Genomic DNA, 14,746 nt, shown 5'->3' on the forward strand with positions numbered 1-14,746 from the left:
CACAGTCATAATAGTAACTAAACAGCAGCCCTGGACACAACACAGTCATAATACAACACAGTCATAATAGTAATTAAACAGCAGCCCTGGAGACAACACAGTCATAATACAACACAACACAGTCATAATACAACACAACACAGTCATAATAGTAACTAAACAGCAGCCCTGGACACAACACAGTCATAATACAACACAACACAGTCATAATAGTAACTAAACAGCAGCCCTGGACACAACACAGTCATAATACAACACAACACAGTCATAATAGTAACTAAACAGCAGCCCTGGACACAACACAGTCATAATACAACACAACACAGTCATAATAGTAATTAAACAGCAGCCCTGGAGACAACACAGTCATAATACAACACAACACAGTCATAATAGTAACTAAACAGCAGCCCTGGACACAACACAGTCATAATACAACACAACACAGTCATAATAGTAACTAAACAGCAGCCCTGGACACAACACAGTCATAATACAACACAACACAGTCATAATACAACACAACACAGTCATAATACAACACAACACAGTCATAATACAACACAACACAGTCATAATAGTAATTAAACAGCAGCCCTGGACACAACACAGTCATAATACAACACAACACAGTCATAATACAACACAACACAGTCATAATAGTAACTAAACAGCAGCCCTGGACACAACACAGTCATAATACAACACAACACAGTCATAATAGTAACTAAACAGCAGCCCTGGACACAACACAGTCATAATACAACACAACACAGTCATAATACAACACAACACAGTCATAATACAACACAACACAGTCATAATAGTAATTAAACAGCAGCCCTGGACACAACACAGTCATAATACAACACAACACAGTCATAATAGTAATTAAACAGCAGCCCTGGACACAACACAGTCATAATACAACACAACACAGTCATAATACAACACAACACAGTCATAATAGTAATTAAACAGCAGCCCTGGACACAACACAGTCATAATACAACACAACACAGTCATAATAGTAACTAAACAGCAGCCCTGGAGACAACACAGTCATAATACAACACAACACAGTCATAATACAACACAACACAGTCATAATACAACACAACACAGTCATAATACAACACAACACAGTCATAATAGTAACTAAACAGCAGCCCTGGAGACAACACAGTCATAATACAACACAACACAGTCATAATAGTAACTAAACAGCAGCCCTGGAGACAACACAGTCATAATACAACACAACACAGTCATAATAGTAACTAAACAGCAGCCCTGGAGACAACACAGTCATAATAGTAACTAAACAGCAGCCCTGGAGACAACACAGTCATAATACAACACAACACAGTCATAATAGTAACTAAACAGCAGCCCTGGACACAACACAGTCATAATACAACACAACACAGTCATAATAGTAACCAAACAGCAGCCCTGGACACAACACAGTCATAATACAACACAACACAGTCATAATAGTAATTAAACAGCAGCCCTGGACACAACACAGTCATAATACAACACAACACAGTCATAATACAACACAACACAGTCATAATACAACACAACACAGTCATAATATTAATTAAACAGCAGCCCTGGACACAACACAGTCATAATACAACACAACACAGTCATAATACAACACAACACAGTCATAATACAACACAACACACAACACACTATATTTCACACAGAGGACACCTAGATATAACAAAACAATGCATCAGTGTATTGATTCAAAATCAGAACACATACAAATACTTAACAGATCCAAATATTGCACATGACCAAAAATATCCTAAAACACTGCGTACTACCACAGCTATCCCTAGACATAACGAACAAAACGAATGCTGCCAATGGGATTCTCCTCCAAAGTTGTGCTCATGCCCAGACACAACACAGTCTGCTGTGTTGCAGTAAACACAACCAAATAAACTATTCTTCTCACTATCGCTCATCCGTATATTCATCAAAGATAATCAGTCCCTCAGGATTGTTGCTGATATTTGCAGGCTAAGGTGCTTGATTTAGCTGCAGCAACTCTGACATTCTGCACTGATTCTGTCTAATTTATTGTGAAACAGAGCTGAGGAGGGAAAATGTTTGTTGACGTGTCGGTTGATTGAACCATATTATGCAGTAAATGTACGGGTGGTGATTGGATGAAATTGCGTGCTTCTTTTTGTACTGCGTCGATGGGTCAGTGTTATGCTATAATATTGCGATGATTAGACTGTTTTAATGCGAAAGGAGTGCAGTGATTGGGTCAAATTTGCAAGCCCTTGCATTATATGCAGAGAACTGTTGATTTTTCCAAAACATTTGCGATCGGGGAATCCTGTAGGGACTGACTGACGGCATGTCAAGTGGCAACATTAAAAGGCGTTACGGGGTTTATGCACCAACGATATGCTTATGCTCTCTATCATACGTAGTTGGCTTTTAGTAACGGTGTGCTGAAAGTGACAGAAATGTGTAATGATGATGATAATTGCATACATTCCAGTGCATAGATATTTGCAATAGTAGGCCCCTGTACCATTCTCCTGTGACACTGCCTTCTGGTTGGCCATAATCGTCTCCTCATTGTATCACCTGACCTTTGACCCTCCTATGATTGATGCGCCTATACGGGGGGAGGGGCTTCCTGAGGTTTATTATGAATACAGACTCCAGACAGAGCCAGCGTCGCTACAGTGGCGGTGGGGGTTGGCGCCGGGCTACGGGTACTCCCTCAATGTCATGTGAAAGTGATACTAACTACCCCCCCTACACTACAGTACCCCTCTCTCCTCCCCCACCCGTTCAGGCACAGTGGAGCGTTCCAATATCATCTGTTTATAAAAAATAAAACAACCACTGCATCATTTTTAGGGTCTGTTCTAAAGAGGTGGAATTGCGTCTTTCCTTCCTTCCGATCTTCCTTCCTTGGAGTGATCATGTATGATAGGGACATGATAGGGGACAGTGTGGTTTCCACTACTTTGCGTTCACCAAGTGATTATCTCAAGGAAGGAGAATAATAAAGATGCAAAAGAGATGTAAGTATTTGAACTGGGACTTGGGCTATATTAGCTAGAGAGAGGTTTGTGGCGACTCATGGCTGCCATTTCAGAGATGCCATCCATCATTCACTTTCTTCAGCCTTTTTCTTGAACAGACTGAACACCCCCATTTGGTTTGAATGATTGATCACATCCATTGATTGTCATTTAGCCTGCCCATCACTAATACTAAATCAATATGTCTGTTGATGTGTTGGAGACTTACCTCTGGGTGTTGGTGAGTTAACCCTTAGTGTTCTATCGTCTGTCCTGGTGGTGGTGTTTGCTCCCAGTCGTTCCTCCACAGGCCCTGCTTTGGCCTCGGAAAAACCCATGTCTGGTGAACTCTGACTGGGCTGAGTTTCGGTGACCGGGGCCTCTTTAGTTCCAATGTCGGTGCTTACGGTCGAGGCCAGACGTCTTGTGGTGACCCTGGTTTGTGGGGATGTGGGTGGGGTGCCAGAGTCAAGGGGTTGTCTGGTCAGTGTGGTCTCTACCTGTGTTGGGTTGACGGTGATCCTTGGTGGAGTTGTGACCAGGGTTGTGGAGACTGTGGTTTGTGGGGATGTTAGGGGGACAGAGGCTGTGAGAGGGTCACTCTGGGGAACAAGTTCATCTTGGATCTTCGTTTCCTTGGAGAAAGACTTAGTGGTGACACTCCAACTGTGCTTTGGCGTTTGGGCCGTTTCTGCCGTTTCGTGTGTTATTGTCTGTGGCAGTATGTTTGTGCTGGTGAGACTATCGGAGGATATATCAACCCCCTGAGAAATAGAGGATATGGAATCTAAGACAGCGGTTATAGAATCTAAGATATCTTGGTTTGGTTGTGTGTTCTTGTTAGGAGTGACTGTCTGTGGATTTGTTACTGTTCTTATCTCAGTGGAGCTGGGGTGACCTTCAGTCCAAGAGGTGATGGTGGAGGACTGAGGGCTTTTATTAATACCCTCCTCCACAGACCCTGAATTTTCCGGTGAATTCTCAGGCTCCGTTCGTCCCTCTGTTGGTCCCTCTGTTGGTCTCTCTGTTGGTCCCTCTTTTGGTCCCTCTGTCGGTCTCTCTATTGGTCCCTTTGACAGTTCCTTTGTTGGTCCCTCTGATGGTGTGGTCCTTTGGGGCCCTGCATTCTTAGTCTGTGACTTGCCTCCAAACGGGTTGAGCGAAGGAAACGACGGCGCCGCCGGGAGTGGTGGGAACCTGGACAAGCTGGGCTGCTTTGGCAAGTACGAGCCTAGCCAATAAGACCATCCCTTACTGGCAGGCAGTCCTGTCGGCTTCGTAAGATCCGCCTCTTCATCCGCAAACACCGTGGTGTGGAGAAGAATGGCGAGGAGAGAGCACCATAAGCACAAAGCCATCATCCGATGAAGGTGATGCATGTTGCCGACAGTGAAGCGGAGCGGCTAGTTAGGCACCGGTCACATGCTGTCCTCCATTCCCCGGGCCCCCTAGGGCACGTTGGCTCGCTCTCCTGTGAAGTGACCTAAAACACAGATGCACACAGGACATTGAGTGACATACTTTCACTTTATCACAGTACAGTTAGTTTGACTTGATACATGGATATGTGTTGTTGAGCTGAAATGTGTCTGCTGGCTTGTTTTTACTGGAGAGGTTATTTAAACGGGACGTTTCATTTCGTGCTTGACCTGTTTTTTGTCTGTTTTTCCAGAGAATATAATATCACATGTTGATGATATTATACAACCCATAATACAGCAGGGCAGCCATTAAAATGGACTGCTGAAGTTAGCAGGCCGGGAAAATGTTGTCCACCACAAACCGCCACAAGAACGACGGTGTTATTGGACACATATACTTAGTGGTGTCAGATTCTGAGGTCAGTATTTATGTGAGGAAGTTGTGTGTCATTCATATGTATACTTGGTAAGAGTCTTGGGACAACTAAACATGAAATATACTTCTGACCAATCACAAAAGAGACTTTCCAGATGTCATGTATTTTCTCAGCACTTTAGTTAGCGCTAACTTTTACATAATGTGTGTGTGTGTGTGTGCGTGGGGGGGGGTCCGTCCTCTGTATAGAAATGGAAGGGGAACTCTTTTCTTGGATGGGAGGAACGGGTAGTTCAAAGTCTCTGTCCAGTTGCCTCAGTGAAGAGATTGGAGCACCGATGGAATTTTCCATTGAGAACAACCTGTGTGCTTTAGTTGTGTTTGAACCCACCTCCCTCCAACTCTCTTTCATTCCCCGTTTGATTTGTTCTTTAAAACGGGGAGAAACCCTCTGCTTAAGTGAGAGTGTGTTTTCCTGTAGTGAGAGAATAACATCAGTATTCAAGACAATCAGCCATTTACTCTCTCCTGCTCTTCATCAAGCTCTTTCCTTCTTTCCCTGCAAATATATTCCTCTGCTTTTTCATCTCTCACCCCATTTTCAGTACCTCCCCCTCTATCTCCTTCACTCCTTTACACCTTTCCATTTATTTCCCCATACATCTCTCTCTCTGTCACTCTGTCCTACGCTACATCTCTCTCTCTGTTACTCTGTCCTACGCTACATCTCTCTCTGTCCCTCTGTCCTATGCTACATCTCTCTCTCTGTCCCTCTGTCCTATGCTACATCTCTCTCTGTTACTCTGTCCTATGCTACATCTCTCTCTCTCTGTTACTCTGTCCTATGCTACATCGCTCTCTCTCTCTCTGTTACTCTGTCCTACGCTACATCTCTCTCTGTTACTCTGTCCTACGCTACATCGCTCTCTCTCTCTGTTACTCTGTCCTATGCTACATCTCTCTCTCTCTCTGTTACTCTGTCCTATGCTATATCTCTCTCTCTGTTACTCTGTTCTATGCTACATCTCTCTCTCTGTTACTCTGTCCTATGCTACATCTCTCTCTCTCTCTGTTACTCTGTCCTATGCTACATCTCTCTCTCTCTCTGTTACTCTGTCCTATGCTACATCTCTCTCTCTCTCTGTTACTCTGTCCTATGCTACATCTCTCTATCTCAAGTGTAGCTCATAACACAAACCGATCAATCACCTTTTAATAGCACTACCCTAGGCCTGATCTCTCTACAGGACATTCAGTGACTTGACCCTGTCTCTGTGCCCCATGTAGTGTTGACCTTAGTGGGCCTCACTACCTCTCTGAGCCTTCCTGGGGGTAGTTGGCTGGATACTGAGGCATGAGTAGTGGTGCTGAGGGGCACACTCAGAAACATACAACTGCCCACACATTACTGCCTTCTATCAGGACTCTGAGTGTACATGCTTGAAATACATTTCCATTGAGGAATGGTTGTACTTAGAGACCCACCCACGTCCACTCACATCATAGTCATCACACACACACACACACACACACACACACACACACACACACACACACCAAAGCCCCCAAGACGTTAAAACCTTTCGAACCAGTTGGTTCATTCTTGGTGTGTTACAGAAAGACAAATAAACGGTACTTAATGCCGTCTTTGTAGAACACTGAGATATTCGTTGTGACATTCTGTTCTTCAGAAGAAACACGTTGCCTTTTTAGTTCCACGCTAAACCATTCGCTAAACCATTCGCTAAACCATTCGCTAAACCATTCGCTAAACCATTCGCTAAACCATTCCAATTAGCTATTAAGCTTGAAAAAACTATGCCTCTGCCCTGATCGGGTTTTTGTTCAATTTGACACATATTGATCAATTATTTACACAAGGGGGATTATGCATCATTTAATTTGGCTAACATTCTCAAATTTCACTTCCCTCACTATCAATTACACAGGCATGCCAGCTTCCTGTTTCAGTCAGAAGATTACCTGACTAATTAGTGTCTATGCCTTTCATAGAGAGCAGAGTTAAATATACCCCCCCCCCCCCCCCCCCCCTCACCCACATGGTACATCCCTAATAAGCTTACAGTGCCTTGCGAAAGTATTCGGCCCCCTTGAACTTTGCGACCTTTTGCCACATTTCAGGCTTCAAACATAAAGATATAAAACTGTATTTTTTTGTGAAGAATCAACAACAAGTGGGACACAATCATGAAGTGGAACGACATTTATTGGATATTTCAAACTTTTTTAACAAATCAAAAACTGAAAAATTGGGCGTGCAAAATTATTCAGCCCCCTTAAGTTAATACTTTGTAGCGCCACCTTTTGCTGCAATTACAGCTGTAAGTCGCTTGGGGTATGTCTCTATCAGTTTTGCACATCGAGAGACTGAAATTTTTTCCCATTCCTCCTTGCAAAACAGCTCGAGCTCAGTGAGGTTGGATGGAGAGCATTTGTGAACAGCAGTTTTCAGTTCTTTCCACAGATTCTCGATTGGATTCAGGTCTGGACTTTGACTTGGCCATTCTAACACCTGGATATGTTTATTTTTGAAACATTCCATTGTAGATGTTGCTTTATGTTTTGGATCATTGTCTTGTTGGAAGACAAATCTCCGTCCCAGTCTCAGGTCTTTTGCAGACTCCATCAGGTTTTCTTCCAGAATGGTCCTGTATTTGGCTCCATCCATCTTCCCATCAATTTTAACCATCTTCCCTGTCCCTGCTGAAGAAAAGCAGGCCCAAACCATGATGCTGCCACCACCATGTTTGACAGTGGGGATGGTGTGTTCAGGGTGATGAGTTGTGTTGCTTTTACGCCAAACATAACGTTTTGCATTGTTGCCAAAAAGTTCAATTTTGGTTTCATCTGACCAGAGCACCTTCTTCCACATGTTTGGTGTGTCTCCCAGGTGGCTTGTGGCAAACTTTAAACAACACTTTTTATGGATATCTTTAAGAAATGGCTTTCTTCTTGCCACTCTTCCATAAAGGCCAGATTTGTGCAATATACGACTGATTGTTGTCCTATGGACAGAGTCTCTCACCTCAGCTGTAGATCTCTGCAGTTCATCCAGAGTCATCATGGGCCTCTTGGCTGCATCTCTGATCAGTCTTCTCCTTGTATGAGCTGAAAGTTTAGAGGGACGGCCAGGTCTTGGTAGATTTGCAGTGGTCTGATACTCCTTCCATTTCAATATTATTCGCTTGCACAGTGCTCCTTGGGATGTTTAAAGCTTGGGAAATCTTTTTGTATCCAAATCCGGCTTTAAACTTCTTCACAACAGTATCTCGGACCTGCCTGGTGTGTTCCTTGTTCTTCATGATGCTCTCTGCGCTTTTAACGGACCTCTGAGACTATCACAGTGCAGGTGCATTATTAACGGAGACATGATTACACACAGGTAGATTGTATTTATCATCATTAGTCATTTAGGTCAACATTGGATCATTCAGAGATCCTCACTGAACTTCTGGAGAGAGTTTGCTGCACTGAAAGTAAAGGGGCTGAATAATTTTGCATGCCCAATTTTTCAGTTTTTGATTTGTTAAAAAAGTTTGAAATATCCAATAAATGTCGTTCCACTTCATGATTGTGTCCCACTTGTTGTTGATTCTTCACAAAAAAATACAGTTTTATATCTTTATGTTTGAAGCCTGAAATGTGGCAAAAGGTCGCAAAGTTCAAGGGGGCCGAATACTTTCGCAAGGCATTGTATATAGGAAGATAGACAGCCCAATTTAAGATAACATGGGGTTGGAGTTCTCAGTTATTCTCACACATAATCATTAGGTTATTCTATGATTTTAGCTACATGTCTACCATCCTGCCATGTGGAAATTGTGTATGTCTCACAACTGTCAACTGCATAAGACTTAAAACATGGGAAATCAAGATTAGAATTGTTGTTTGCCTCCGTTTAGTCCTCTGTGAGCAGTCTGTTAGGGAGCCCTCTGTCTTTCCTGACATGCAGCAGAACAAGTGGAAAGAGAGAATGAGAGAGAGTAATAAAATAAGATAAACGTGTCTGTGGGAACATTTACAAGCCTTCTCTTTCTTCACTGGTGTTTTGTTCCACTGCACCTGACAAAGACAGGTCCTGTCCCACTGCACTGTGCTCAATGGAGCAGAAAGAGAGAGTGAGAGAAGGAGAGAGAGGGTTGGAAGTCATGTCACGACAGGGGGATATAGATGGAGAGCGAGAGAGAGGGTGAAATATAGATAGTGGAAGGAGAGGAGATATATATAGAGAGAGACAGACAGACATGTTGCATTCTGACTTCATGACAGTCCACTAACTCCTTTCTATTCTCTCTAATGCTTCACTCAGTTTATTGCTAAATCTCTCCTTTTGTGTTTTGTGTGTGTGTGTTTTATTTTTTTATTTCACCTTCATTTAACCAGGTAGGCTAGTTGAGAACAAGTTCTCATTTGCAACTGCGACCTGGCCAAGATAAAGCATAGCAGTGTGAACAGACAACACAGAGTTACACATGGAGTAAACAATTAACAAGTCAATAACACAGTAGAAAAAAAAGAGTTTATAAGCATTGTGTGCAAAAGGCATGAGGAGGTAGGCGAATAATTACAATTTTGCAGATTAACACTGGAGTGATAAATGATCAGATGGTCATGTACAGGTAGAGATATTGGTGTGCAAAAGAGCAGAAAAGTAAATAAATAAAAACAGTATGGGGATGAGGTAGGTAAAATTGGGTGGGCTATTTACCGATAGACTATGTACAGCTGCAGCGATCGGTTGAGCTGCTCAGTGTGTGTGTGCGCGTGCGCGCGTGCGTGAGTGAGAGTGTGTGTATGTGTGAGTGTGCGGCGTGCCCTTCCTTACATGTGCGTGTACTCTCACCCACTCTCTTAACCACCACCCATCACCATGCCAACAATCCCATCACATCCTCAAACACACTATAGGATTATCAGCATTATTCTGTCATTATCCTTTCTGTCATTTACATTCATCTCCAGGACAACGGCTTAAGTGGTCTGATGTGTGACCGCTGTGGTACTGAGAGGATAGAGATGGATATCTGATTGGAGACCGGTCCTTCAACAGCCTTTTAACATTTTACACTAATGAAGTGATTTTAAATTAAGAATATTGGTTAGGTTTATGAGAGAGAGAGAGAGAGAGAGAGAGAGAGAGAGAGAGAGAGAGAGAGCAAAGGCTATGGAAAGGTAGAGCTAGCAAGAGAGCACAGAGGATAAAGGGAGAGAGGGCTGGAGAGAGAGAAAGAGGGAGGGAAGAAGGCTGAAGGGTGTCTAGTGAATTAGAGGTGTGGACTCTTGTCCTCCCTGAGAGATTGAAATGGATTCTGCTGGAGCATTCGCAAATGGAGATGACTTGACTCTGGGCGATACCACTTATGTTTAACAGGTTGACCATAGTCTCATGAAGGCACAGGGATTGATGCTTCACACTCCTTGGCAATGGACTGATTTTCGTGCACGTCTCAGATTTGCTGAAGTGTGTGTGTTTGTACAGTGCCTTCAGAAATAATTCAGCGTGAGCGAGCGAGTTGGAGAGTGAGGAGGGCTATATTAACAAAGCCCTGACACCCCAGTCTTTTCATCCTATCTAGCTCACTTCACTGGCCTTGGGTCTGGACAGGAATGTCAATAAAACAGACTGAATCAAACTGGCCACGTCATCTTTAGCGAGTACAGATTTATTCAGTCATGTAGGTGGGCGACACTTCATTTGAAGGTAGAAACATTATTATCTGAAAGTATACTTTATGGGCCAGTTTCCCAGACACAGATTAAGACTGGTCTTGGACTAAAAAGTGCTTTCCATGGAGAATCTCCATTGCGAATCCTTTTTGATCCCAGACTAGGCTTGATCTGTGTCTGGGGAAGCTTTCCTATGGGTAATACTCCTGGTTTCATTCCTGCCGATTTTTGAGAAATAATGAGACATTATTATCCATCATTTAATCCTACATTTGACTGAATATTAAGATTTTTCCTCAGTATTTCACAGTACAGTATCTGTCTAATATGTGCATACTAGTACACTTGATTTATTGTTTAAGTATTTCCTAATGATCAAATATATTATTCTAAAAGCTAGACTATTTCTAATTAAAACATTTCAAGTTTGACCTGATCAGTTACATCAATGAGTGTATCCAAGTATGAAATGGCTTCTTCAGGACCATGTTTTACAATATTACTCAGATAATGATCTAGACGTAAAACAAGGGGGTCCATACTAAAGTCTGTCAGCCCGGATGTTGTTGAATTAAAACATGGGGGTCCATACTAAAGTCTGTCAGCCCGGATGTTGTTGAATTAAAACATGGGGGTCCATACTAAAGTCTGTCAGCCCGGATGTTGTTGAATTAAAACATGGGGGTCCATACTAAAGTCTGTCAGCCCGGATGTTGTTGAATTAAAACATGGGGGTCCATACTAAAGTCTGGCAGCCCGGATGTTGTTGATGTAAAACAAGGGGATCCATACTAAAGTCTGGCAGGTCGGATGTTGTTGATGTAAAACATGGGGGTCCATACTAAAGTCTGACAGGTCGGATGTTGTTGATGTAAAACATGGGGGTCCATACTAAAGTCTGGCAGGTCGGATGTTGTTGATGTAAAACAAGGGAGTCCATACTAAAGTCTGGCAGGTCGGATGTTGTTGATGTAAAACATGGGGGTCCATACTAAAGTCTGACAGGTCGGATGTTGTTGATGTAAAACATGGGGGTCCATACTAAAGTCTGACAGGTCGGATGTTGTTGATGTAAAACAAGGGGGTCCATACTAAAGTCTGGCAGGTCGGATGTTGTTGATGTAAAACATGGGGGTCCATACTAAAGTCTGGCAGGTCTGATGTTGTTGATGTAAAACATGGGGGTCCATACTAAAGTCTGGCAGGTCGGATGTTGTTGACTCAGAGTGAGGATCAACAACCATCTAATTTTCCACATCACTGCTTGTCTCTCTGAAACCAAGCTAGCCAATGTTTGGCTGTCCTTTTAGAAAAACACCTGGTGTTGTACGTATGTCATTGAAGCTTGAATGCTTCATAGTCCAAATTGAGGTAATTTCATTCCAACTTCAAATCCAATCCATGAGTCGGATAAAATCTGAATTGAAAATAATGGTAAACTCTCCTACTCTCCAGGGTCAGTTGAATTGTGTTGAGATGGAGTTGACCCCAGCCTGCAGATGCAATATGTCGGAGAATGGATTTGACATTGCCGGCCAGTCACGGTCAATAGTCCCCAGTGGTTATTGACTGTGACCATTCCTGTGTCCTGGTTTACCTACTGGTCAGAGCAGCAGACCAAACCCCAGGCTAGGATCCAACAGGTCTGAATCACGACTGACCAGGTCCAGAGGAGTCACAGTCATGGCAGCTAGAGGAGCCAACACCCAACCATTTCCTATTACATCCAGTGGTACTTCAATCTGATCAGGAGTCGCACTTAAATGAACAACTAAACATCTTGCCATCTGTGGTCTATCAAATGTAACTAGGTTCATCTCGGATCATGACTGAAATCTGCTCGATTAACATTAGTATCTAAGTAAGAACAGAACCCGTTTTATACTCCCCAAAGAGTTATATTACATCTCACCTAATCTGAATACCGTTCCCCCATGACGTATTCAACCATTCAACCTGCTTGATCATAGATCCTATGTTCATCCAGCCTTTCTCTGGTATCCATTTCCCCACTGCCCTTACTACTGACAGAGTGAACAATAAGCCTACCTGCCTGTGAATACCTAGTTATTAGAACATCACACCAACGTTAGTTTTAGCCTTTGAGTCAATGAATGTGACGAACCTGCCTATGACAAGCGTCACCCACTCAGACACCAGCGTTCCACTGACTAGCTTTGCCATGGTGACGACCGTATCAAAAGACGTCTTGCTAATCCTGTGAAGTGAGGGTCTTAGTGGTCTGCTATGCTGCTTTTACCAGAGTGCTGCTACCGCTGATCCTACTGGTACATATGTGCTACACACACACACACACACACACACACACACACACACACACACACACACACACACACACACACACACACACACACACACACACACACACACACACACTGTCATGCTATAGAGGTGGAGGATGTTTGTATAGACTCCAATACACACGCCTATAGTATCCACTGACTCACATGATGACATGAACGCCATGAATTTCTACAGTATACATACACATGTTCATAAATTCATCAGAATGTACACACACACACACACCTATGTAGACAAGCAATCCCAGGCATACATTAACACAGGCAAACACACACACACTGCTGACCATGGCTATGCTGCAGATTTAGCCCAGAATGATTCCTTCCCTCCTCCTGATGCTAGTCAAACAGCCTCAGCTGCTGCCGCCGTGTGTGTGTGTGTGTTAATGTATGCCTGGGATTGCTTGTCTACACAGGTGTGCGTGTGTGTCTACCTATAAAGGCTGTAATAGAAGAGTGTGTGTCTTGTCATCTGGAGAGATTGAGCAGCTGAATCCACACCCTCAAATGTGAGCTTGTAGAAAGTGTGTTTTTCTGTAAGAGTGAGAGTCTACCTATAAAGGCTGTAGAGGAAGAGTGTGTCGTCTCGGTGACGGTGTGTGTGTCATTCTCTAACAGCTCTTTACCTTTTTTCTCTATACATGAGGATCATAAACTACACACACACGCACGCACAACATCGAAAGTGTTCAGAATAAAAGAGAGCCACTCACCCAACCACAAGTGAAAGGGAAGAGGTTGTGAATCCACTAAATCCAGCAGGGAGCTGCAGCAGAGATCCGTCTCCCTGTGTGTGTGAATGTGTGTGAAATTGTGTTCCAGGCACTCACTCTCTCACTCTCTCCCTCCCTCCTATTCTCGCTCTCTCTTATATTCTCTCTCACTCTCCCTCTCGTACTCTTGTTGGCTCCCTCTCTATCATTCTCTCTCTTCTTGTTCACTCTCCTCTCTGTCAGCCTCTCTTCTCCCTCCCTCCCTCTCTTCTCCCTCCCTCTTTCTCTCCCTCCCGTCTCTCTTTCTGCCCCTAACCCCCTGCATAAGTAGTCCAGTGTGAAGCTCTGTGACAATGCCTGTGGCCACACCTCACTGAGCAAATTGTTCATTAGGAGAGTCTCTCTACAGTGTGGACACTAGCCACTATATAGTTAGACGGGCAAGAATGTCTACACTCAATCTCAAGTACACTCAATCCCACTCACTTACAAGTACACTTACAAGTACACAACAAGTATACTTACAAGTACACAACAGACACAAATGTATTAGCAAGCACACACACACACACACACTTTGACAGTGTACAGTCGTGGCCAAAAGTTTTGAGAATGACACAAATATTAATTTCCATGTTTCCTGCTTCAGTGTCTTTAGATATTTTTGTCAGATGTTACTATGGAATACTGAGGTATAATTACAAGCATTTCATAAGTGTCAAAGGCTTTTATTGACAATTACATGACGTCACCAAACTGTTCCTTGATGGTTGGGAGAAGTTGCTCTCGGAGGATGTGTTGGTACCATTCTTTATTCATGGCTATGTTCTTAGGCAAAATTGTGAGTGAGCCCACTCCCTTGGCTGAGAAGCAACCCTACACATGAATGGTCTCAGGATGCTTTACTGTTGGCATGACACAGGACTGATGGTAGCGCTCACCTTGTCTTTTCCGGAAAAGCTTTTATCCGGATGCCCCAAACAATTGGAAAGGGGATTCATCAGAGAAAATGACTCCAGTCCTCAGCAGTCCAAACCTTTTGCAGAATATCAGTCTGTCCCTGATGCTTTTCCTGGAGAGAAGTGGCTTCTTTGCTGCCCTTCTTGACACCAGGCCATCCTCCAAAGGTCTTCGCCTCACTGTGCATGCAGATGCA

General features: G+C 43.3%; 1 protein-coding gene across 1 annotated transcript in view; it reads right to left on the bottom strand.

The window, feature by feature from the left end:
• Window positions 1-13,754, bottom strand: part of prrt4 (proline rich transmembrane protein 4) — a 38,696-nt gene extending 24,942 nt beyond the window's left edge. Inside the window, exons 1-2 of the mRNA XM_021564015.2 lie at window positions 13,591-13,754; window positions 3,298-4,551 (exon numbers count right to left, since the gene is read on the bottom strand). Of these exons, the coding sequence (XP_021419690.2) occupies window positions 3,298-4,447 (1,150 nt within the window). The 5' untranslated portion in view covers window positions 4,448-4,551; window positions 13,591-13,754. The remainder of the gene's footprint in view (window positions 1-3,297; window positions 4,552-13,590) is intronic.
• Between the last annotated feature and the right edge of the window lie 992 nt (window positions 13,755-14,746).

This window comes from Oncorhynchus mykiss, chromosome 15, assembly GCF_013265735.2.
Source record: "Oncorhynchus mykiss isolate Arlee chromosome 15, USDA_OmykA_1.1, whole genome shotgun sequence".
Lineage (NCBI taxonomy): Eukaryota > Metazoa > Chordata > Actinopteri > Salmoniformes > Salmonidae > Oncorhynchus > Oncorhynchus mykiss.